This window comes from Micromys minutus, assembly GCF_963924665.1.
Source record: "Micromys minutus genome assembly, chromosome: 27".
Taxonomy (NCBI): domain Eukaryota; kingdom Metazoa; phylum Chordata; class Mammalia; order Rodentia; family Muridae; genus Micromys; species Micromys minutus.
In genome coordinates this window covers 20,059,764-20,086,223 of record NC_137962.1, presented here as the reverse complement: position 1 = coordinate 20,086,223, position 26,460 = coordinate 20,059,764, and the positions used below count along the sequence as shown (strand labels likewise).

The 26,460-nt window shown below is 48.6% G+C and overlaps 1 protein-coding gene across 1 annotated transcript in view; it reads left to right on the top strand.

Moving 5' to 3' along the window:
• Positions 1-4,327: 4,327 nt before the first annotated feature.
• ACVR1B (activin A receptor type 1B) overlaps positions 4,328-26,460 on the top strand; it is a 37,794-nt gene continuing 15,661 nt past the window's right edge. The window contains exons 1-3 of the mRNA XM_080939584.1: positions 4,328-4,457; positions 23,149-23,388; positions 24,007-24,255. Coding sequence (XP_080795710.1) covers positions 4,367-4,457; positions 23,149-23,388; positions 24,007-24,255 — 580 coding nt within the window. The 5' untranslated portion in view covers positions 4,328-4,366. The remainder of the gene's footprint in view (positions 4,458-23,148; positions 23,389-24,006; positions 24,256-26,460) is intronic.

Genomic DNA, 26,460 nt, shown 5'->3' with positions numbered 1-26,460 from the left:
TGAAGAGATGTTGAGATGTTTTGGTGTGCCGCTGCTCTAGATAATGAGAATTTCCACAGTTTGGAAAAGCAGGGGAGAAGGTGTCTGAACGCTTTACCGTAAGGACGTGATGTCTGAGACAAATGTCAGACACCACAAAATACAAACACTTTTTATTAACTACAAGAAAGCAAGGCTACTTGTCTGAGTCTTTAGCCATGGTGAGGAACACTAGAAAGATGTATTCATGGGCCTGGTCACAGGAAAGAGCAAAGGATCATGGGTGTGAAACCGACAGTCTGCCCTCCTGAAGCTCAGGGCCTAAAAGGAAGGTAGACAGATGCCTCGCCTAGGAGCTCTGACTGGACAAGATGTCCCACACCCTCACAGCAGGATGTGAGAAACAGAATGATCCCTTCTCCTCACCTCAGCAAATCTTCTTCATCTTCAGCCTGGTTCTTGAGAAAGCCTGAGATGCTTCGGTTTTGAATAAAGTGTAAGGCTGTGGTTTCAACAACCGATTCCGGGCAAGCATGGGCAAGTTGCACCTCCTCTAAAGTCTCTGTAGCCTCATCTGCAAGCAGGGCCCACTTGGGCAGGCCTCAGCCGCTCTACGGGGTGGTAGCAAAGGTAAAGCTGTGATAACCAGGATGGCCACTGTTACACGTTAATGCCTTCTGTGCTTTACATGCTGTATCGTAACCACTTCCCACCGATTCCCAGTGTCCCTCTGGAGTCTCATACAAAAGAGGTGAAAACCTTTCACCCAGAGTTTCAGATGAGTAGGTGTGCTCATCTGGGGGCCTAGCATTGAGGTGCTTGCTCATGCTGGCCTTTCTGTTCAGAGGCACAGTAACTATGGGCTTCCTCCGTGACCCCTGGTGTTGAGGTGGAAGTGGTAGCAGGGTATAAGGAAGGATGGTGGCACCTGTCTGTAATCCCAGCTCCGGGGGAGGGGGGCAGAGGCAGGGGGATCTCTGTGAGTTCAAGGCCGGCCTGGTCTACAGAAAAAAACATATCTTGAAAAAGCAAAAAATAAAACAAAACAAAACAAAACAATAACCAAATGGGCTGGAGAGATGGCTCAGTGGTTAAGAGCACTGACTGTTCTTCCAGAGGTCCTGAGTTCAAATCTCAGCAACCACATGGTGACTCACAACCATCTGTAATGGTACCCAGTGCCCTCTTCTGGTGTGTCTGAAGACAGCTTCAGTGTACTTATATTAAATAAATAAATAAATAAACCAAAAATAAAAAATAACCAAACAAGTAAAAAGACAGGCAGACAGGAAGGAAGAGGGACAGAAGGACTTGGATGCTTTTGCATTTAACTTTTGTGAGCACTGTGTGCACAGGTATGAAGGTGTGCCCACTCACATGTACACACATGGAGACCAGAGGGCAACAGTGGCCATCTGCCTTTATTGATCTCCACCTTATCTGTCTGTCTGTTTGCCTATATGTCTGTCTGTTCATCTGTCTGTCTGTCATCTATCATCTATATATCTATCTATCTATCTATCTATCTATCTATCTATCTGCCTGTCTGCCTATCTGTCTGTCTGTTCATCTGTCTGTCTGTCATCTATCTATCTATCTATCATCTTCCTGTCTGCCTATCTGTCTGTCCATCCATCTATCTGTCTGTCTGTTCATCCATCCATCTGTCTGTCTGCCTGTCTGTCTGTTCATCTGTCTGTCTGTCATCTATCTATCTATCTATCTATCTATCATCTTCCTGTCTGCCTATCTGTCTGTCCATCCATCTATCTGTCTGTCTGTTCATCCATCCGTCTGTCTGCCTGTCTGTCTGTTCATCTGTCTGTCTGTCATCTATCTATCTATCTATCTATCTATCTATCTATCTATCTGCCTGTCTGCCTATCTGTCTGTCCATCCATCTATCTGTCTGTCTGTTCATCTGTCTGTCTGTCATCTATCTATCTATCTATCTATCTATCTATCTATCTATCTATCTGCCTATCTGTCTGTCCATCCATCTATCTGTCTGTCTGTCCATCCATCTATCTGTCTGTCTGCTCATCCATCTATCTGTCTGTCTGTCTGCCTATCTGTCTGTCTGTCCATCTGTCTATCTATCATCTATCTGGGGGATAAAGATGTGTGTCCTGGTGCATATGTAGAGCTCAGAAGACACACATGGGAGCCTGTTCTCAGCTCCAGTCTTCAGGTTTGGTGACAAGCACCTTTACCTGCTGAGCTATCTTGCTGGCCCACCACCTTACCTTGGAGAGATTTTGAAGCTGAAGCTTGGTTGGCCAGAGAAACTCTAGGTTCTACTTGTTCCTGCCTTCCTACTGCTGTAAGCTGTACACCTGGCTTTTTTATCTGGGGGTCAGGGATCTGGACTTGGGTCCTTGTGGTAATACAGTAGGCACTTTACCAGCAGAGCCATCTCCTCAGATACTTGGATGGGGAGACACAGACAGGGAAAGAAGCCTGTGTGAAGATGGATTGGAGTTACCATGCTGCAGGAAGCTGAAAAGTACCAAGGATTCTGGGAACTACCAGAAGCTCAAAGGGGAGGAGTTATTCCTGGAGAGCTTGATAAACGCGGCCAAGTCAGCACCATGAGTTTGGGCTTCTAAGCTCTGGAACAGACAGAGAATAACCTTGTTATTTAAAGCCGACTCTGGTCCAGTGGCTCTCAGTACTGTTGGACCATAGCTGGGGACCTAAGGGAGGATGGATACAACATAGTTGGGTAGATGAGTTAGACAAGCTTAGGGGAAGTCGGCTATATCTTGGTGGGGGTGATTGAGGGTTAGCCGAATAAAAATGGAGTTTTCTCCCCCAGCTGCTTGCTAAACACTGGTTTGACTTTCCTCTTATGTGTATTGTATCTGGGGAATGAGATCCTCAGTTCTGTTTTCCTTGGGTTCTGTGTGTTGGAGACAATTATAAGGTAAGGTGAGAATTACATGTTGAAAAGTGCCCCCCCTTTGTTGGTTTTTTGAGACAGGGTTTCTCTGAGTAGCCCTGGTTCTCTTGGACTTGCTCTGTAGACCAGGCTGGCCCAGAACTCAAGAGATCTGCCTGCCTCTCCTCCCTCCTTCTTGCTGGTCTTCTCTCTCTCTTGGTCTCACACATGAAACTTATGCCTTTAGAAGGCTAACACGTTGCCTGTATTTTCCTAGTTGTTTATCAGAAGCAGAATACAGATCCCGAAGTCTCTTGTGAGCTCTTCAGAAAGACATGGAATCACTTGCCTTTTATAAGCATTTTCTAGTAAATTTGAAAGTAATGTTTATCTGGAAAGTGTTTAGAAATTACTAGAATATTTAAAGGAAAAATAAAAATTACGTTGGCTTGTCACTGTGGCACACACCTTTAGATCCACCACTCGAGAGGCAGAAATAGGCAGTTCTGTGAGTGAGTTTGTGGCCAGCCTTGGCTACATAAGACTCTGTCTCAAACAAAACCAAAAACAAACAGAAAACCCTAGTAGTAATATTGAGTAATATTGTCCCCTTTTCTCCTACGCATACATGCATACATATCATCCACAAAAAATTAATATTGTAAAGGTTGGTGTTTGCATTTTATTTAACATGGAGTAACATTTCCTCGCGCCACTAGTTTTTGTAAATCGATTTTTAATCACGAGTGCTCCTTCAGATGAGTGAGCCATAGTTTATCTAAGCTCTTATGATTGCTTCTCTAGTTTCCAGCTTTTTTTTCCCAATGATAAATAAGCAAGGGAACATTTTGCGTAAATATTTAGCCTCATTATTTCCTGCAGACAGACAGGAGGAAATGCCGGGCGAATGCGATGGTCCTGTGAGGCTGTCTGATAGGTGCTGTCACATTGTTTACCAAAATGGTTCTACCTGGCCAGCACCCTCACCAGGGCTGTCAGCCGTTCCAGCCTAGCTACGTTTTGAAAACACAGACGCTCGCACAGGTAGTTGGGTCCAACCGGCTGCAGCGGGGGAGACTCGCGGGGACGCCGGTTAGGAGACCCTGGCGACGAACCCAGCAGGACTCATCGGGCCGGAGGGTCGGGGCTGGGGATGAAGGGCGGGCGCCGGCTCCCCCACTTCGCGGAGGGAGGAGGGAGACGGACGCTCGGCGGACCCGGCCTCCCCCGCTCTCGGCTCGGCTCCGCACGGGCACGCGAGGTTGGCCGAGGCGAGAGCCTCCGCCCCTTTAACAGGGACCCTCCCCTTTAAGGCGGGCGCACGCGCGCACCCGGCCCCGCCCTTCGGGGGCGCGCGCGGCGTTGGCCGCACCGGCTCCCGGGAGCTCACGTGCCGGCGCGGAGCGAAGGAGCCGGGCGCGCGCGGGCGGGCGGGAGGAGGGAGGGAGGGAGGCGCCGGGGGCGCGCGCGCGCGCTGGGCGCTGCTGGGCTGCGGCGGCGGTTACTATGGCGGAGTCGGCCGGAGTCTCCTCCTTCTTCCCCCTTGTTGTCCTCCTGCTCGCCGGCAGCGGCGGGTCCGGGCCCCGGGGGATCCAGGGTGAGTCCGGGGCGTGGGGCGGCGCGGGATGCAGAGGGCCCGGCGAGGCCTCGCGCTCGCCGTGGGGCTCGGGCGCGCCCCCTCCCCAGCCGCGCAATATGGCCGGGCGGGGGGCGCGGAGGGCCGGGGCGGCCGTGGGTCTGCCTTGGGGACCCGCGCGCTCGTCCAGGCGGAGCCCGACCGGGGCGCCCAGGGGGTCGCGCCTCCTGCACCCTCCGCTCCCTCCGCTCCCAGCCCAGGCTTCCTCGAGATGTGGAGGTCCCTGGCTCCTGCCCTTCAGCACGTCCGTGCGAGGGGGGTTATTCCCTGCCAGCAGATGCTTCTGGGGGCTCCTTTCTCCCGCCAAGATTTTGGGGTTCGGCGATGGGGGCTTATTTTTCTGATGTGTTCTGATGCCGAGAGCCTATGTGTATCCTAGGCTAGGAGGGTAGGGGTTTCTCTCTAGCCTTCCCGTCCTACCCACATTCCCCTGCCACCCTGATAGTCTAGGCACCAGAGCCACATTCCCCTTTCTTTCGCTCAGTCCCTTAGGTTCTGCAGGGCACCCCCCTCCCACCCAGTTCGGATATCCTTGCCCGTAGACGCTGTTTGGAAGAAATGGGGCGAGCAGGCCCCTAAACCTTTTTAGAGATTGGCCTCAGAACCGCTCCAACACCGAGAAACCTAGTTCCTCAGCTGTTAATCTGAATCTAGGAGTATTTGCTTTCCTCCTCGACTCCCCCCACCCCCCAGGGGGCCCATTCAGTTAATCACTCGGAGGATGCTTTTCAGGTGAAATCCTGGAACATGCTTTCAGTCCCCCTCCCCCCTTAATTATTTAAAGACCCCACGATTGGATCGTCTCCCTGGTCAGTACTTTTTGCCTTGACACACAGCCCCTCCTTCCAGCCCACCCTCCACACACACACACCCCTTACTTTCCAACCATAAGGGCCTTGGGCTGGCCAGGCCCACCCCCACCTTTCCCACTACAGAGGTGGAGACGTTTCTGTGAGACACTACACTGTCTGTGTTGTTGATGAGGCTTTGGAGGCCGGGAAGAGCACATGAAACCCTAAAATATTTCATTTGGTAGTATTCTCAAATGTGCTTTGGCATTGGGGTTGCTGAGGAAGGTTATATTTGGCAGTTGCATCGAAATGATTATTGACCCACAGATGGATATGGAAAGACAATTAGGACTGTATTTGCTGCTCCCATTGTACAAAGCCTTCTGCTTTGGCTTCTCAGCCGCCCCCAACCTTCCAGCAATGGAAGTTCATGTGTGTGTGTGTGTGTGTGTGTGTGTCTATGTCTGTATGTCTGTCTGTCTGTGGCTCTTCTACACACACACACACACACACACACACACACACACACACACACACACGCAGACCCCCAGTAGAAGATACTGTGCTACTTTGGAGTCTCAAAAACAAGTTCATTATCCCCCGCTTCAGTGTGTTCTCCCATAGTGGCGGGGCTTGTGCGGCAGGGTCTTTGTTCACTGGCCAGTGCTCCTGTTGGACACTGCTGTGTTGCCCTGTGTTGCTGCTGTGTCACAGGTAACTGAGCGGTGAAGGCTGATGAACCCTGCTGAAGGTGGGTGAACAGCCTTGCGTTTGTGGGGGAGAGATTGATTTTCATAAATAAGACTGTTCTCTGGTGCTTATAGGTCATGTTTTGGGATCTGTGACAGTGCTGTTTCCCTAGTAGGGTGGTAAAAATAAGGACATTCCGTCTTCAGGTTTGTCGTGTTATGTGTGTATAAATAAATCTCTAAGTCCCTCCAGTGAAATTCATATCCTGCCTCTAACATCTCCAAGATGTTGAAACACTCAGTTCCTTACTGATTTGGTGAATCTGTCTGTGGGCTTTTCTTGTTGCTAACATAGTGAAGAATGTTTAATTGGTAATCCAACTGGTTCTGGACACAGTAGAAATCGGTGTGCTGTTGTTTTTGTACCCTCCCTAAAGTGGATGTTTGTTGAGGTGACGGTGGGTAGGCACAACAGGGAGTTGGGTTCTTTTTTTGGTCAATGGGAAATTGGGTTGTGTGTCCAGCAAACATTCTCCAAGGCCTTCAAATTTCTTGGCCAGACATTGGAGTTTTTTTCCGGGATACATCTAGTTGCCAATAGTGCATGTTACAGAGACCACTGTTGCAAAAGACTTAAAGTAAAACGTCACTTCTGGGAAAGTAGAGGCTGGGATAACAAGAAGTTGATTTTTTTCCCTCCCCTGCATTTCCTCTACAGTGCTTGTCTGTGAGCTGGAGAAGTGACAGACCAGGAAGCTCTCAGGCCTGGTATGTGGACACCATGTGAGGGCAGCAGGAGATAGGTACCTACACTAATCAGAACTGGGCCTTAGTAAAAAGCCAGCCACAAGGAGGAGAATTCTCACCCTGGAAACAGCATCCACTGGGTAGATGATGTGTTTTAAGACCTGTCTTAGGAATTTTCACTAGTATTATAAAATGTAAAATTAAGTTAGTAGCAGGAGAACATGACATTCATGTTTTAAAGACAACAGCAAGAGAGGCACCTGAGGTTCTGATAGGAACAGTTTGCATTTCCGTGAACAGCCTAGAGATGTGACCCCAACCCGAGCCTCTAGCTTCAGTGACTGGGCCTGGACTTGAAGTGCAGGAGAGTGAAGTCCTGTGGAGGGACAGAGCCTCTGATTGGTAGATGTGATAACGCACATTGAAATGACCACAGGTTAAAGGTTAGAGCCAGATGGAGGGAGGAGGCTGGTGCTCAGGGAACTTTGTTTATACAGGTTGTCCTTGAGCAAGCAACTTAACCTGGTACTGCCTCCACTTTCCCTCTGGAAATGAGAAAATACTGTGTGACGCTCTGATTGGGACATTTGTGAGGCTGACTTGCTGATAGGCAGTTGGCATGGAGGTATTTTTAGACACAGTTTCTGAGTTCTGAGTTCACTGAATAAACAATGTTGGGTTACTTTTTATCTTATGGGGCAGAATAACATATTCTGATTGATAGACACACCACATGTCAGTGTGGCTCGTTTCCGATTTTGGTTTTTGGTAGCCAGGGTTCAGATTTCCTCAAGCTAATTTCTGCCCTTGGCAGGCTTTTTCCTCACCGACCAGCAGTGTACCTGATCTCATGGAAGGCAGGCTGGAGGGAGTGACCTGCTTTAGGCTTTATTGGTTGGTAATGTTATGCAACTCTGGGTGTGTTGATGGTACTATGTAAATGTTACATAAGAACATGGAGGCTGAGAGGTGGCCAGACCGTGGCTGGGAATACAGGGAGGTTAGACGGAAGGCCCTGGGGAGTCTGCAGGCGGGGGAAGAAGCTGCATCGTATTTTCCTCTAGAAACTCTTTCAGATGGTTGTGCCTTTCATGGGACTGCTGTGTTATAAATAGGTTTATTCTCTACCGGTGAGCTAATTGTAACCTTGCTACCGTTTAAGAATCAGTAAAGAGGAGCCAGGAGAGGAGGGACACGCCGTCGCTTCCACGTGTCCAGTTGAGGCTGCTTGCTGCGTTTTGGAACATGAGTTGGGTTGCTCTGCAGTCTGGTCTCATAAGTACCAGGAATACAGGGTGTCATCAGGATTGGAGCTCTCGGCTCTGGGCGCTTACAACACTCTCCCTCCCTCCCTCTTCCCCTTTCTCCCTCCCTCTTTCCCTCCCTCCCTCCCCTTTTGAAAGTTAAATTAGAATACTGGTAAGGCTGTTGTGTTTAGTTTTGAAATCTTTGTTGCTGAAGTTCAGCTTGGGACAGCAGTCAACAGTAAGTCTGGGGTCCCTCTTTGTACTGAGTTCTTACGTTGTCTGTTACAGGAGTCGGGGTGCTGATGTAAGACAGCATTATACCATGTTTCTCTGTATTTACAAAACCATCCTCTTCCTCATCGAACCTAGTGCTGGTCGAGCTGCAGGTACTGCAGGTACTCTGAACCGTCAGTCCCTCCTAGGCTAGGCATTCGCAGCCTTAGAGTATCGGCTCCTGGGCCAGTCTAACTGGCGTTTCTCTCAGCTTGCCCCATGGCGAGCTGGGCATACCTGTTCTCTGTCTCCGCTCATCTCAGTTTCTACCCTGTGTGTGGCTTACCCTGAGCCTGGACTCCAGAGACAGCATCTCCATCTCGTCCGCTGTGTACCTGTTGCTTCCATCAGGACAATGGGCCGGGAACACCAGTGGTCCTGCAGAGCAGCTCCTTCCCCTGCCATAGAGCTGCCCATTTGCTTAGCTGTGAATTTTCCTCCCCAGCAGTTCCTACCCATGTCCTTCTCTCTATCCAGTCTCAAGGCTGCATTTGCACTACTGAATCCTTTGGGTTTGACATGTGAGGGTGATTAAGTAGTTACATCTACATAGTTACATATAAGAGGTGTCTTCACTCATGTAGGTATGTGCCTAGAACAGCTCTGGCATGAGGACATAACACTGAATAAGAGGAACAAAAGTTCCCAAAGCCCTGCTGTTGGGGAACTTAAAATCACAGTGGCTTAAACTAAACGTAAGTAAATACAGTTCCCAGCTGAGGCTCTAAGGAAGGTGGGCTAGCGTGTGCCCAGAGCTGCCTTCCATCCTCTGCTTTACCATGTACCTGTAAAACTGCAGAGACAGCTTGATAGTTTGGTCTATAAGGTGGCCACAGACACTGCTGACCAATATGAGCTGTTGCTCCTCTAGGAAGTACAGGGTGAGTTCCCGAAGGCCTCTGAGCAGAGGTTTCATCAGACTATCAACTGATAACCCTGTTTCTGTGTGAAGACACCATTTAATACATAGTGTTGGTTCACACCATGAAACTCAAGAACAGTATTGCACGTCTTGTCTGAATGAGCTTAACCAAACACCATTCTCCCCAAGGCATCTCACTGTCTTCTTGTGCTTGTGAACACCAGGCTTCGCTTGAGCACTGTGCTTGGAGACTGCTTTGCATAGCAAGATCATCAGCAGAAGTATGGCCCTAAGCAGACTGCTAAGAGGACATGTTTACAGTATGAGGACCCTAATGGGAAGCGGGTGTCACCTTGTGCTCCGGTGGGAATGTGTGTATTGAGTGCTTGGGTCTTTCTGTTACGTGCATACCCTTGGATGGCGGGAAAGGACCGCAGGCATAGCGTCTGGGTGACAGAGAACCATAGGCAAGCAGGTACATTCACTTGCCTGCAGTCTAAATGATGGAGATCAATTCCAGTAGTTAAACAAATGTCCTAGAGATACATTGTAGACTATCAGTAGAATTTTAGGAACTCCTTTTTTGTGTGTTTGTGTATGGTGTGCATACATGTATGAGCAGGCACACTTGGTCATGCCTGTGTGCAGGTCACGGATCGTCAAGTGTTTTCTCCGGTCATTGTCTACTTTTGGACCTGGCTGTCTCCTCTACCACATCCCCTCCCAGTCCGTGGGCTACAGATGTATGCCGAGTGCTGGAGTCTGACCTTAGTTTCTCATGTTCACACAGGGAGCAGTTTGACTACCTCCCTCGTCCCTAAGGTCTCTAATGGTACCACTGTATCTGAACATTTCATTGGTGTTTGGCAATGCTGGGCGTGTAATACACATACCTAGAAGTACCCTAAGCAGATACACTTATCCACGTTGAGTACGTTTTGGTGATCCATAGATTCCTTTAGCACATACTTAGTGTCTTCCATGTACTGGGCATTGGCCTGGCTGCTAGGGCTATAGCCGCCTTTCTTCAGATGCCTGCCTTCAGCTGTGCAGCAGGCGGCACAGGAGAGGATTGTGCTTCCGGTAGCCACCCTGTTTCCCACGCAGAGGCCTGATCTGATGTGAACCCTGCCCAGTACTCAGTCTAGCAGTGGTGCACTGGGTCCTTTCGCCTAGGCCTTTACCAGATAGGCCTCCGTCAGTTGATGTTCAGGTGAGTGGCTTGATAGAGTGGAACTTGGCTTTTAAAGCCTGTTCTTAGTGCATTGCAGAAAAGAAGTCAGAGATGCTCCAGCTGGCTTGGAAGCAAGTGAGCACCCATGTTCTGAGTTGAGAGTGGTCCTCGTCTGACAGGAGGAGTAAGATAGTGCTTTGGGTCCTGGTAGTCACCAGGCAGTGGATTTGCAAACAACCATTAAATTTGGAAGGGACCTCATCTTGGAGAAGCCGGCCTTAGCTGGCTCCAGTCTTGCTGTGAGTGGACTTGAGACCTGTAGGGACTGAGTAAAGAATAAAGTGTGTGTGTGTGTGTGTGTGTGTGTGTGTGTGTGTGTGTGTGTGTGGTGATCAGACAGCAGTGGGCACAGTGGAACAATGGGAGAAAGAGCAGAAGTGAGAGGGGTAGCCTGCTCTTCAGCAGTTTACAGACAAATTGACTTTGCTTTTGCCTGTTGGAATTCCAATGGAACTGCAGGAGCTCAAACCTTCTCATTCACCAGTGATGGTGGCAGTAAAAGCCACCAATAAAAGTCTAATCTACTGGAAGTGCAGCTTCCTCGGCACAGTGCCGCTGGCCTTTGAGACCTCCTTGCTTCTCAGCCTCAGCACTGAAGGCATAGGGAGCTTAGGCAGTGGCTAGCACCGGGTACTCTTAAGTGCTGGGATCTGCTGGCATTGAAACCCTGCAGTCACCTCAGTCTCCCTCCCCTGCAGTGTTTTACTGTGGGTGCGTCCCCTCTCTGTCCTCTCTGTCTCCTCTGTCCTGGGCCCACTGCTTTCCTGTGTTTTCAGGTCAGCTCTAGGCCCCTGAGTTTGCATGGTGAGTCTTATGTGGTCCTGCTCTTGGGCTTCTTGCTGCCCTTGTCTCTGGCTGGGACCTTGGCACTGTTGCTGGCCTTTCAGTGTGGGCCCGGGCACCTTGTGTTTTCCATGGCCCCATGCCTTCCCTGTTCTTTCTGGTAAGCTCCCTCTCTCCTCTCATCCTCACCTTCCCCTATGGGCAATGTTGGAGGCTCACGTTGCTTAAGGTTCTGCTCTTCCTGCCTTCAGACAATGGGTCCTTTTGCTGGTATTTTAAGTGCTTAATACATTTGTTTAATTGAATTCATTTTTCCATCCTCTTGGCAAAATCCTAGGCAAATTCAATTCTGTCTTTCTGCGATTTTTTTTGTATTGTTTTAATGTACGGGTGTGTTGACTGCATGTATGTACACTACATGCATATTAGAGACCAGAAGAGGCCGTCGGATTCCCTGGAGCTGACATGTGGGTGCTGGGAAACAAATGCAGACCTCCACTGAGCAGCCAGGGCTCCTCTGCTGAGCCATCTCTCCAGCCCTGTGTTGTATTTTGTTTTGTTTTATTTTGTTCTTTTAAATCCCAGTCACTCAGAAATGCTATGGATATTTTTGAGTTACTTGGACATAATCTCTGTTTGATCTCTGTGTGAGCTATTACACATCCATGTTGCTGCAGCCAAATGAACCCAGTCCCAGCCCCCTTAGTTTCTGTGTCTCGGCTGATTTTTTGTCTGTCTGCTTCTCCTTCATTACCTGAGTTGCCGGAAATGGTCATCCCTGTGGTGTCTGTACCCACAATCATGGCTGTCTGCTGACAGTGTAGTGTAGAACTTGGGTCAGGAAGAGAAGACTCCCCTGCCCTAGTGAACCAGAAGCATGTCCACGTAAGTGCAGCCAAAACAAACAAACAGTCACTTTCTGTGTTTGTTATAAACTAAGTTAAGAAGAATAAACCAAATTTCTGAAGGTTTAAATGTGACAGCTGAGCCTGTGTGTTTAGGCCTAGGAGCTTTTGTACACATTGCCTCCCTGGTGATGCACTTAGTTGTCCCTGGTCTTCCTCCTGGGCAGCAGGTGGGCCCGCCTGTGCAGCTCAGGTATTTACCTTCAGTCCTACCTTAAATTGCAGTGACAGCTCCTTAGCATAAACATCAAACATCTCTTCTGAGCGAGAACAAAGCTTTCATTCTCTACACCCCAGGCTTAAAGTTGAACTTGTTTAAACAGCTCTCTGGGGTTGGGTTTGTCTCCAAGCAGATCTGAGAAAGGCAGAAAGGCGTTCACAGAAGGTGTAGTGTGAGCTGCTCTCCATACACCTCTCTCTTGTGCAAGCTTCATCCCAAGATCTTTCCCAAGATTTGGAGTTAAATGCCAAGTTTATCAAACGTCTATTGTTAAGTTGGTGGGTTTGCCCCAATACAGAAACTCCCTTTATTACACCAGGTGCTGCTCCAGCCCCACCACCCCATAAATACTTTTCTACCACGGTTTTCTGGATACCGCAGTGCGTTGTGGCCTCTGGCTGTATTGTGTTTGAGTACTCAGAATTTTGTGTCTTGTTTTAAAATTCAATTTGATGATCATGAGGATGAAATGGAACTTGGGAGGGAGTAGCCAATAGCATGTAATTGCTTCTCTGGTACAAGATTTTTCTACTTAGCGTAGTTTGAACTTTGGGGCTCAGTATTAGTCCCCAGTTACCGCCTTCCAACCTTTTTATCTCCTGAGCAAACCAAACATCTATTTGTGGCAGTTCAGGGTCAGAGATTCTGTTTTTGTTGTCTAATTCAGATCTCTTTAAAGATTTTTTAAATGCATTTATTTGTGGGGGATCAGTACACATTCCAAGGCATGTGTGTGGAGATCAGAGGACAACTATCCGCAGTCACCTCTTTCCTTCCACCATGTGGGTCCTGGGAATTGAACTCAGGTCCTCAGGGCTGGCTGGAAGTGCTTTTGAATCATCTCAGTCATCTCACTGGCCCCAATTCGAGATTTTTCCTAAGCATTCTGGCAGGTGTCATGATGTGTAGTTACTATCTGGTTTTAAGCAGTTGGGAGAATGGCCGCCCAGGAGTTTGGGGAGGAGCTCAGGTAGCAGAGCCCTTGCTTAACATGGGGACAGCCAGGCGCTGCCGAAAAACCAGATGTCCACTCAGAGGTGGACAGTTGAAAGTTCAAGGCTAGCCTGGGATATGTGGGATTCTCTCACAGTAAAAGGTTAAAAAAGACAGGGTGGTAGGAATAGTGTGTGTTCTTAATCTCAGCACTCAGGAGGACTCATGGTCTGAATAGCAAGCTCTGAACCAGACAGGGCTGCGCGGTGAGACCCTGTGTCAGTATGGACTAGAGAGATGGCTCAGTGGTTAAGAGCACTTGCTGTTTTTGTAGAGTTGGGTTCAATTCCCAGTGCCCACATGGTATAACTTCAGCTATAGGGGATCTGATGCCCTCTTCTGACCTCCATGGCCACCAACCACAAATATGACACACACACATACACACACACACACATACACACACGCAGGTGAAACACTAATAAAATTAATAAATCTAAAATAAATGATAACATTATAATTTAGAAGTGCATGTAACTTACTGGGCTGAGACTCAGACAGTGTTGGTCCAGCTCAGTGTCTCTGTGTTTACCAGAGACTGTGCCAGGTAGAGAACACAGAGAAAGGTGACAGGACCTGAGTTGCCCTCCTTGTACAGTCAGAGTTTGTTGGGACTTGGGACATGGCAGAAGTCCTGGTGAACACTTGGAAAAGCACTGTCCCTTCAGTTTCATTCCTGTGTGTTTGTGTAGTTGTTGTATTTGAGATTGCATTACACAGTCTGCTTTGGGTGTGTGGATGTGTGGTGTTTTAATGTTTGTGTAGTTGTTGTATTTGAGATTGCATTGCACAGTCTGCTTTGGGTGTGTGGATGTGTGGTGTTTTAAATTGTAAAAAGATACATGGCAGGATTTACTAACTGTAACCATTAGAAGGTGTGTACTGTGGTGTTAAAGTCGTCCACAATATCCAATCACCACTGTGGAATTACCAGAAGCTCTTCAGCACTTTAATAAGAAAAGAAAATTCATTAACCAGCCTCTCTCCTCAGCAGCACCTCCAACCACAGATCCATGTTTGGAAGTGTCGTCTAGTTGGGGTCACATGACATGGCTCCATTTTCTACAGTGTGTTCAGGATTCATCCATATTGTGTGTGGTGATGCCATTACTTGAATATGCCACACTTGCTTACCCATTCATCGTTGAACAGCATTTGGGAGTTGTTGGGAGTTCTGGTTCCTTTTAGTACCTGGCTGGAGTGCGCTTGCCTGGCTGTGTGGTTCTACTGGACCACACCCCATTGGTGACTCTGACTCTCTCTGTGGCGCTGTAATAACACGTGGTTTTAGCTGACTTTGTGTGAGGGTAGGAAGAGTGTGTATGTGGGAGTCAGTGTCCCCCTCTGCCGAGAGCATCCCAGATGGTACCTGGGGCTAGGCCTGGTGTATGCACTCTTCCTGCTGAGCCTCAGCCATCTTGTTTTCTGTTTGTGAGGTGGTCCTGTTATGTAGCCCAGACTGTCCTGGAATTCAGTCCTCCTCTCTAGCTCCTCCTGAGTACTGGGACACAAGGAGAGTTAATGTTTTTAGCCCACACTGAGTTTATTTGGTGAAGACTTGGTTCTTTTATTTCTACCTTCCATGGGTGTCTTGACTCGCCAGGATTCCTTGTAACACTATGTGAATTTTATCGTCAGCTTTCCCATGGGGGAGAGGCGGTGCCACTTCGATGTGATTGACAGTATGGCACCATGTGACCTCATATATGGTCTATAATTCAGGGTAATTGGGATTGGAGAGATAGATGGCTCAGGAGTTAAGAGTATGCTTACACTGCCTGTAACTCAGCTCCAAGAGCTATAGTGCCCTCTGCTGGCCTCTGAGAGCACCTGCACTCATGTGCACACACCAGCACATTGATATAACAAGTACACATAAAATAAATACTTAAAAAATATATGTGATAGCCAGGCATAGTGGCTCACACCTTTAATCCCAGCACTTGGGAGGCAGAAGCAGGTGGATCCTCTGTGACTTTGAGGCCAGCCTGGTCTACAAAGTGAGCCAGGACAGCCAGAACTACATAATGAGACCCTGTCTCAATAAATAAACAAACACATATGTATATGGTGATGTGTTTCTTATATTTTATGTAGAATTTATATGTTGGTGAACAAATTAGGTTCCCATTTTTTTGTGAATTACTGAATTTATTTTGAAAGTTATAATATCTAAGAAACCACGGAGAGATGTAGATATACCTCCAATCCTCACATACATCACACACACCACACATACACACACGTCACCCACACTCACACATATCATACATACACACTACACATCATACACATATCACATACACACATCATACACAGACACATTACACATACATCACACCCACCACATACATCACACATATCACACCCACATCATACACACATCAATTGCATGCGTGCACACACACATACACACAAATAAAAATTTCCAAAGATAAAGTGCACTAAAAGACCAAAACCTGGCAAACAATGTCTAGAATAGCCTTAGTGATTTTTACAGAGACTGATGTCCTAATGGGTAATTCTCCAGTGTGCATGACTAGAACTGAGAAGCTAGTAAAGTGGGGGCTTGGATAAGCAGTGTGGGCAGGACAGCTCCTAGTGTAGAGATGTCGGACTGTAGACTTGGGGGAGGTGGGCTGCATTGAGGCACAGCAGAAAGAGTGACCTGGTGGAGACAGGACAACCTGACACAAGACCGCTCACAAGATCTTGTCCTTATATGGAATCACTGGCTTGGAGGATGTGATGCCGTCCTACTGGCCAGGATAGTGAGGCTGGACAAGCCACAGGATTAGATGAGACATGAGTGATTGCAGACCATAATTATCAAAGCAGAAGCAAAGGAGGAACTTATTTGTAGGGATGGGCATGATGGCTTTTGCCACTGAGCGTGACAACCTGAGTTCGATCTCCTGAGATCCACATGGGGGAGGGAAAGGTCTGATGCCCTTAAGTTGTCCTCTCTTTTCCACGTGTGCATTACAGCATGAATGTGCACATATGAGCATGCACACACATACATACACAGGCACACACGGACACACACACACACAAGCACACACACGAGCAGATGTTTTAAAGAGCCCATTCTTAAGTATTGGAACTACTAAGGAAATACATTGAATCCAGTCTTTAGTTTTGAATGGAATCTAGTGAATGCATAGTGTAAGAGGCATCTTTGTCAAAGACCATGCCTCGTGGGCTAGAGGAGGGCAGTGCTGAGGACTCGGTGCTTGCAGTAAGGCCTGTCTCAGAAGGAGATGTCTAGAAATTATGTGTGTCATTTGAACTGACACTGAGCATTGTAGAACAGACCTGTAGTCCAGGAGTTAAGAGTCTGGGGCAGAAGGAGTTGAAGGCTAGCCTAGGCTACATAGCAAGACCTTGTCTTGAAGAACCAAGGGGCTGGAGGGATGGCTCAGTGGTTAGAGCACTGACTGTTCTTCCAGAGGTCATGAGTTCAAATCCCAGCAACCACACGGTGGCTCACAACCATCTGTAATGGGATCTGATGCCCTCTTCTGGTGTGTCTGAAGACAGCTACAGTGTACTCATAAACATGAAATAAATAAATCTTTTTTAAAAGAAAAAGAAGGAAGAGGAGGAGGAGGGAGAGGAAGAGAAAGAGAGCCAAAAGATGGGAACTGGAGAATTGGCTCAGGTGTTAAGAGCACTTGCTGCTCTTGCAGAGGACCCAAGTTCCGTTCCCAGCACCTACATGGCAGCTCACAACTATCTGTAACTCCAGGTTTGGAGATTCTGGCACCTTCTGGCCTTTACAAGCACCAGGTACATACATGGTATACATACATCCACACTCATAAAATGACAGATGTAGTAAATCTTAAAGAACAGTCACATGTGAAGCCACCTGCCTCCCTAGCACTCAGCAGGCAGAGGCGGGAGGATCCGGCATTTCAGGCCAGTCAGGGTGGTGGCAGACCCTATTTCAGAGATTGAGAGAGGCAAAAAAAAAAAAAAAAAAAGGAAAATTGAATTGGATGCAAACCAGATCTTCAGATCTGAATTCACACAACCACAGAGGCGTACATGCTAAAAGGACGCCACCAGGAGTCAGCAAACCCGGAACAAGGGAAACTCCTGGATAAGCCGCCTGCTTCCTAGCAGGTGATTTTCCTGAAAGTAGTGACATTGGTATGACACGTTCAAGAGCTTTCGCCAAACACAGTGAAACCGGCTTTTGGTTCAGATTTGAACAAGCCAGCTCTTAGGCACCGCTAACAGTGCTGATGGGCGCCGGTGGGGTTGGGTGTGTGTGTGTGTGTGGTGGTGGTAGGAGCATGGTCAGTTAATTAGAGGAAGTGAGAAAGTTGAACAGTTTAAGATGTAACAAGAGCTAGCCTGGGACCAGCTGCCCCTGCCATGCTCTTAGACCCTGGGTCAGTCCGTTCAAGCCCAGAGTATTTGGAACAGCACGGTTTTTCCTCTATCCTGAAGGACTTCAACACTGTACTGATAAATGGCCATCTGATTTATTTTGTGTTGGGGGATGGGGTGCCACAAGCAAGTGCTTAGATTAGAGGACAACTTTCTGGGGTCAGCCCTCCTGAGATGTGAAGGTCCATGGAGCAAGCGTGGTCAGGCGTGGCAGCAGCCCTACTCGCCTGCTGGGCCTCTCACCAGCCCAGTGGCCAGCTTTTAAGTAAAGATTTCCGAAGTCTACTCATATTCTATTCTGGTGACCCAGGTGAAGGAAATGCTTTTGTTTTGGCTTTTTGTTTGTTGTTTTTTGTTTTTGTTTTGTTTTGTTTTTTTAATAGTACTTCACCCAGAACACTGGGTTTGTAAAGAGATTCCAGAAATCCTGGCTGTTCCACTGGGATCCGTAGTGAAGGTTAAGCCACCAAGGAGAGGTAACTGGGATTTCTCTAAGACCTGACAGCCTAATGGTTTGGAGGTTTCTAAGGAAATGAAAATGTCTGACTAAAGGGGGTGAGGAGAGGAATAGGAACTGCCAGAGACCCAGGTCTGTACTGAGGAAGATCCAGGTTCTAGGCTGACTTGTGTGTGTTGGGAACACAACAACAAGAGGGAACTTTAGTTGCATATGCAGACTTGCCTCTTAAAACTAGGGGTGTGCAGCTACATCAGTGGAAGGATCAGAGTGGAGGGAGCGGCAGGAATACTTGGTGAGGTTCTTGGTCAGAGAATTAACAGTGGATGTTACCTGCTGGGGGTGGGAGTGATGGCACTTTAACTGAAGGTGTTTCCCATGGTTCTGGAACTTAGGAGTCCCCAGCGTCACAGGGACTTTGGAGAACACCATAGGTGTTCTAGGATCAACTGGGTTTGTAAGGTCCAGATACTGCCTCCTGCTCATTTACTAGTTCTGAGCCCCTTTACCTTCTCTAAGGCCTTGTTCTACTATGTCTGCCTCAGCTCTGAGCTATGTGGGGACCACGTAAGAGAATGAAGATCACAGAACAGTGGCCTCAACCTGTATGTGTGTGCTAATGTCACCAGTGTAGCATCAGAGCATCCAAGAATCCTTGGTATTCTCCCTGATGAACTTACTTAAATGGCCCAGTGGGGAGACTCTACCTAGCTCGCTTGAGGCCCTGTTTCTGAAAATGTCAGCCTGTCAGAAAGGTGCATCCATTGGATATAACCCTGAGTGCCCAACAGCAAACACCACGGAGCTGTAGGTGAGGGCCAGGGAAGGAGCAGTGGGCCCTGCTGCTGTCGGCTGCTGCTCACACGTGTGTGGTGGCTAGAGTTTGGGTCATGGGGCTGCACAATCCTCATCCTGAATGACTGTCCAGTGAGAGTGGAAGGGGCAGCTTCAGTGTGTCTTGCTTGGACAGTGCTCCAGAAACAGCTCAGGAAATGTGTGGTCCCTCAGGAGTAATGAATACATTGTGGATCATGGTCACTCTAGCTTTGAAACCATTGAGGTTGTATTCATAGCCAATTCTTGAACAGAATAGGCTAACTGTGCAGCATGCTCCTGACTTGTGAGGTTGTGGGTATCCCCTGGCGATGTCTTGTGACACTGAGTCTAAGGCTCTGTGGTGGTTCCTGGGACTTCCCAGCTGAGCACAGTCTTGAGCCTTTGTATCCTTTGGAGGCTGTGCTGTCTGACATACAATAGCCAGAGTCAGCCCAAGTTGGGACTTGGTTTTTCTCAAAACAACCTTTCTTCTGAATCAGGTTTGCATTCGCATCCTACCACAAACTACCTTCCAGTCAGAGTCTGAACTACGCCGCAGTCCTGTCCAGGTGGCTTTGTCGTAAGATCAGTTCTGACTAATTAGACTCATTAATAACAGAGTCTGTCCTGGGGAGGGAGGGCTGCTCCTATTCTGACAACCGCTCCACCATTTGATTGGCCATTTGATTTATTTTGATTTACTTCAAAGTGCTGGGGAACAAGCCCAGGGCCTTGCATGTGTTAGACAGGCTCTCAGCCACTGACTTGTTCACACAGTGGGTTAGTTCCTCTGTGGTGGTCAGTGCCTATGCATTGTGCTTACTGGTAAAGTAGGGAGTGTTGTAGGTGGCTGTGCTGTTAAACACACATGTGCAGGTGACCCTGTGTCTATACACACATGTGCAGGTGACCCTGTGTCTGTACACACATGTGCAGGTGACCCTGTGTCTGTACACACATGTGCAGGTGACCCTGTGGCTGTACACACATGTTCAGGTGACCCTGTGGCTGTACACACATGTTCAGGTGACCCTGTGTCTGTACACACATGTGCAGGTGACCCTGTGGCTGTACACACATGTGCAGGTGACCCTGTGTCTGTACACACATGTGCAGGTGACCCTGTGGCTGCACACACATGTGCAGGTGACCCTGTGGTTGTACACACATGTGCAGGTGACCCTGTGTCTGTACACACATGTGCAGATTTGACCTGATGAGTCATGGTGAGACATAACAAGAGGCTGTTGTCATTAGTCTGGATTTAGCTTTTCAGAAAGGATTAAATTTCAGATATGAATTTATAGTAAGTTCGGCATATGCTATACTTTATTATTGCCTCTTGTGTCTCAGTGAAGCATTAGCAGATGAGAGGTGAAGCTCTGTCTTTAAAGGACACAGCAGAGCCGACTGAGGCGAGAATGCTGTGGACTAGCCTGGAGGGAGGAGCTAGAGAGAGCGTGATGTCATCTCCTTTACTTCCTTCTTCCGGTTAATCAGGAGGAAAATGAGGTGCAGAGGCAGTTGATAACTTCCTGAAGCCACACAGCCACACAGCCATGAAGCAAGTTAGCAGTTTACCTCTGAGACTGTGACTTACTTCTTCTTAGTCAGTGTTGAGACATTTTCCTTGTTGGGTGTTTTCTTTTAATATTTACATTAAAGGTGAGGTTCATATTTATTGAGTACATTGTATTTTAGGTCCTTTTAAGGTATATAGCTTCAGCCCAAAAGAGACTGTCACAGTGGTAACTGCTCCAGGTCAGGTGGTCAGTATTGGAACTGGCACTTAAGGTGCAGGTCTCTGTGACCTGCTGCTCCGTGGCCCACTGTCACTGCTGCTGAGGTAGATTCAGATCTTAGCAGGGCGTGGTGTGTGCTCAGGCTTGCTGCTTATCTGCAAAAGGCAGCAGTGCACACAGTGGGTGCAGTGAGCCTGACTCAGGGTAGCCACAGCACTTAGTAGGCACTTGGCTAATTTCCCTCTTGTCTCTGTAAGATAAATGGTGTTTGCTGGATGGATAGTTGAGGCCTGGATAGGCTCAGGGTCTCCTCCGCTCCTTATCGCAAACCCACATGGCCCACTTCCCAGCGTATCCTGGGCCCCAGCATAGATGTCACACTTCTGTTCTTTCCTGCCTTACACCGGGACTGTTTAAGTACTTCCCAAAAATAATGAGCCATGTGTGGGCGTGTTCATTCTCCAGAATGAATCACTGTGGACGAGGCCAGCACCACCGAAAGGGAGTAGCTATCAGGAGCCAGAGACCCGCTCGCTCCTCTGCTCCACTAATTGATGGCCGGACTCCCGGCTTCTGAAAGGGCGGCTGTGGGCTCGGCCGTGTGTCTCACTAGGCTCAGAATAGTCATCTCTTGAAGTTGTTAATTTTCCCTTTCTTGCTTCCCAAAATAGACCCGCACTGTTCCCTTTGCTGGACGTCACAACACAGGGTGCTGAGAGGTGCTCCCTGTGGGGAACCCCAAGGGACACAAAAGGGACTTGTCAAAGGCGCCTTCTGGGATTAAGCAGGACTCCAGAGGAAAAAAAGGGGGTCTTGCCAAGTTTTCTGAGGCTTGAATAAATTTTAAGTTCTTAAGAGGAGTCAGGCAGAGCCTGGCTTAGTGGCCTAGGCCTGTGATCCCAGCACTGTTGAGACCAGGGATTGAGAGTTCAAGGCCAGCTGGTTACTCAGTGAAACCCTGTCTCAAACACACAGAACAATAGGGGAAAAACCAAGCAAAACAGAACAAGAGAGAAGTTTCAACCACAAGTTTGAGAGGAAGATTTGAGGTTTTCTAGACTTGAAACTAGAAGGTAGAGCTGAGATCCAGGGGAAGCTTACTGTGAAAACTCCTTTATGATCTGATCTGCTCACAATTTCGTACTTCAGATGTTCTGTCTGTGAGAAGTGGTACAGCCCAAGCTGCCTGCAGGCGGCTGCATGTTTGGGAATTCATCTCAAGAAGATAGAGATCTCACCAGACGCTGTAACGAATACAGCAGGCCCTGCCTGCGTAAAAGGTTTCTGTCTGCCTGCTTGTCTCTCAGCACCACCACCTTCTCCGCACCTCATACCTTGTGTCCTTGAGTTCCTCTGTCCTTGAGTGGGAACTGCAAAGGGGTTGTCCGTTTATGGACACTCTGAGGTAGTTGGGTTGTCTTTGGATGACCTTCAGAGAGTAGATGAGAAGAGGTAGGCTCTTCTAGCCTAGGCTTCGCTTTGGATTGGCCCCAAGCCTTCTTGTTCTAGAGGCTTAGTGTGCGGTCCTCCCATGGAGTGCCACTGAAGCCCTGCACCCTTCCCTGTCTCCTGGTGGGCCAGTGCCTCACTCAGACTCAGCCCTGCGAGTACCAGCTTCAGCAGTGTAGCCAAAGCTACATTCCTGCCCATCCTGGGAGGCTGGGGCCAGGCTAGGCTTGGGGAGACCGTAAGGAGCACCAACTGTCTGTGCTATTTCTGTTGGTCAGATAAAGAAAGGGTCGCAGATTCCAGAGCTGCTGAGCAACCTTCAGAGGCGCCAGATTCATCTGCAGTGATTTCCTGTTGGTGGCACACACTTCGGTGTGCTACGTGTGCTATGTACCCAGCGGGGATTATGTATTCTGTGTAGATTCTGCATAGATGAAAAGTGTGTGTGTATGTGTGTGTAACATACAAGTGAGTGTGCATATGCATGCCAAGTGCTGCTCAGGGGTTTTTCAGGATGGCTTAATTTTATTAAACACTTCATGTGCATGGCTTCACTCTGTTCTCACAGTGACTTTGTGAGGCAGGCATTCAGATTCTCCCTGGAGAGCATCTCCCCAGTCCTCATGAGGCCATGCCTCCCTTGTCCTGGAACCGTCCAGGAATTGAGTGTCTGGTGTCCACAAAGAGATGGGAGGAGACTGGCTCCAAGGAATCTTGGGTAGTTCTATATGGGATGTGGAGAGTACCTGCTTTCCAAAGGGAAGGCTCCGTCCAGCCAACAGGACCCATTTGGAAGGAGTAGCTACTTCATTTGTCCTTTATTGGCATAGACCAGAGCAGTTAGGAATGGCGGGGCCTACAGAGCTTGTCTGAGCTGAACAAGGTGTGATAGTGCCCAGCCAAGGCTGGCTGACTGTCCCCGTCTCCATAAAAGCTACTTATTTGGGGGATGAGCAGCATGGCAAGGGGTCATTCTGAGTCTGGTAAAGGACCGGGAGGGAGAGCTGACATCACTGTTGACGTCTGCCCTCCGTGTTCTGTAGCTCTGCTGTGTGCGTGCACCAGCTGCCTGCAAACCAACTACACCTGTGAAACAGATGGGGCTTGTATGGTCTCCATCTTTAACCTGGATGGCATGGAGCACCACGTTCGTACCTGCATCCCCAAGGTGGAGCTGGTTCCTGCTGGGAAGCCCTTCTACTGCCTGAGCTCCGAGGACCTGCGGAACACACACTGCTGCTATATTGACTTCTGCAACAAGATTGACCTCAGGGTGCCCAGCGGTGAGTGGTCCCTACTGCTGCCACCTCACCTTGGAGGTGGGGCATCTGCCCTTTCATTCTGTCTGCTCTTTCCAGCCCTCTGCTCAAGGGTAGCTAACAGCGGGTTTAGTTGCTCTCTGGGGTGATGACAAAGGATCAGACTCCTTTCTAGGCAGGCTTATTGCTCAGGAAAGAAGAGCAGAGCTCCCAGGTACTTGTGGGGTAGAGGTGATGAGCAGCCAAGCCATCTGCTCTGGGGACAGGAGGAACTGCGTGGAGAAAGCTGAAACTAGAAAGGAAGGAGATCCCAGTGGAGCAGTGTTAGATGCCGTCTCAAGCAGGCCGCCCATTTGTCAAGTCTTTCTGGGGAAAGACTGAGCAGAGCCTGGAGAGATCAGACCAAGCTTGCTACTCTGCTGTGCTATGAGCTTCAGAGTGGGTTTGGTTCCACTGCTGGAGGAGTGCTGCACAAGAGAAAGGTAGAATTAGAGAGAATCAAGGCATGGGCTAGTTCAGAGAGGCCAGAGGAAACCCACAAGTGAGGGTTATTCACAGGTAACCCAGTTCTGGGGATGAATTGGGCCCAGCGATGTTTCCTTTTCACTGTTTCTGCCTCACCTTGCTCCCTAATTTTCCCAGGACACCTCAAGGAACCTGAGCATCCCTCCATGTGGGGCCCTGTGGAGCTGGTTGGCATCATTGCCGGCCCTGTCTTCCTCCTCTTCCTCATCATCATCATCGTCTTCCTGGTCATCAACTATCACCAGCGTGTTTACCACAACCGCCAGAGACTAGACATGGAGGACCCCTCGTGCGAGATGTGTCTCTCCAAAGACAAGACTCTCCAGGATCTTGTCTACGATCTCTCCACATCAGGGTCTGGTTCAGGTACCAGTTTCTCCCGGCACTGTGTATGTTGGCCCTCACAGCTGGCTGCCAGCAGGAGACTGTGTTCGTGAGGAAGGCCAGGGCCTGCTGTGTTGAGTCATTTGGTTTCATAATTCTCATCATCTGGAGTCTGACATGTAATAAGATATGACAATGGCCTCCCCGAAAGTCCTCCCTGCCCCAAGATTCTAGAGGTCATGGGCAAAACTTTCTATTGCAGAAACCCCGCCTCCCTCCAGTTTTTGGAGCTGTGTGTCTACGAAAATGGAACTGGTTCCACCTGAGTGGTGGTGTGCTCAGTTTAAGGGCCCCTTTTGAGAAACAGGAGTGTGCCGGATTCTTGTGAGGTGCTGACAGCTAACCATTGATCCCTGAGCAGCCACGAGGGGTGTTTGAGGACACTAAGTGAAGCTTAGACTGGAGATTTGGTGAATCATTGACTTTGCCCACTGCCACAGGCTTCAGGAAGAGTTATTGGAAAGGCTGCTAGGGCTCCTAATGTAGCTTGGCCTCCACTTCCTGTTCTGCCTCTTACTGTCCAAGCAAGGCTTTCTTACATGAGGCATTGGGCTCAGCACAGTCTGACAGGACACCACAGCTCAGGACGGAGAGAACTTAGTAGGTTGCTCACATCTTGGGAAATAGCTCAGCTGACAAAACCAGAAACATGTTAAAAATCTGTATGTGGGGAAACATGGCTGAAATAATCTATAATTCCAACAGTAGCACTTGGAAGGCTGAGGCAGGAGCATTGCCTCAAGTTCAAGGCCAGTTCAGGCTACCTAGCACGCATCAGACCTTCCAGGACTACATAGCCAGTCCTGTCTCAAAAACCCAGCTCAGTGAACTGTTAGATATGATGTGATCAAAAAGACTTGTTGCCGCTGTTGCCGCTGCTGCTGCTGTTGATGCTGTTGTACTGGAGGTTACTGATCATTTTAGAGCTGTTCTGCTCTGGAGCGTAGAAGAAATAGAAGTCAGTGTAGCCATGTGAGCTGGAACACACAGTCACTGTGTGTGACTCTGTTCCCCTGCCATGGGTTAGACTGTGGTTAGGCAATGAAGTTGTCCGATCAGTCATGGCCAGATGCCCTCCTGGAACTCAGGGAGTCCTGTGAGTTCTCACATCTCAGTGTTCACCGTTTGGACTTTAGGAAGCTTGGCAGTAGAGTGCACCAACATGAATGTATTTAAAAACCTCACATTTTCAGAAACCTAGAAAATATTCATCATACGCTTTTCCACCAAAGGTTGGACAATGGTTGAAAGAGCCTGAGAGAGGTAGTCCTACTGTCCTGGGAGTTTCGGGGCTTTCAAGCCAGCTGAGCCTTGGATATTTTGTCTGGCCTAAAATGGTTAATGATAGTTTTCTGTGGGCAATCCCAGTTCATTTGGTACAGAGTGCACAGAGCTCCCAAGTATTGTCTTATTTATTTAATTATTGGGGCAGAGGAGCAAGTATGTGCAGATAAGAGGCCAGAAATGTCAGATCCTTTGGAGCTGGACTTTGTAAACCATGTGATGTAGGTGCTGGGAACTGAACTTGGATCTTCCGGAGGAGCAGTTGGGCATGCTTGAATGCCTGCTTGCTTTTTGGACAAGGTCTCACTATGTAACCTTGGCTGGCCTGGAACTTACTATGTAGGCTAGGTTAGTCTCAAACTCATAAAAATCCACCTGCCTTTGCTTCCTGAACATTATACTTAGCGGTGTACACCACCAGGCCTGATCCAGTGTGTTCTAACCACTGAGCAATCTCTCTAGCCTAGGTATTGGGTTTTTAATGTTGTCTTTAAAGCATTCAGTTCATGTTATGTGTGTAACTCTGGGCCTCCTTAACAAATGAGCACTGACCGTCCCCCAGAAACAAAGACTGGAAAGACGCTGGGCTGGCTTCTGCTCAGACGGGCTGGCACGGTTGCTGGAATCGTACGCATGCACACTTAGAGGAGGCCTGAAGAACAGGTTGAGGTTGTGAGTGAGGTAAGCAGCAGGGAGTGTTCCAGGCCACAGACAGACTTTGAATGTAAAGAACAGAAGGTGCATGGTTTGTTCAAAGACTCACAGTCAGGAGACTGGCATGGTGTACCTCGAGGGGCAGAGGCCGGCTGGTCAGGTGTCAAGGACTCTGGGGACCATACTTTATCTCGAAGGTCAGAGTGCAGCTGAAAGTTCTTACGTGGACAGATGAATGGTCACTTTTCC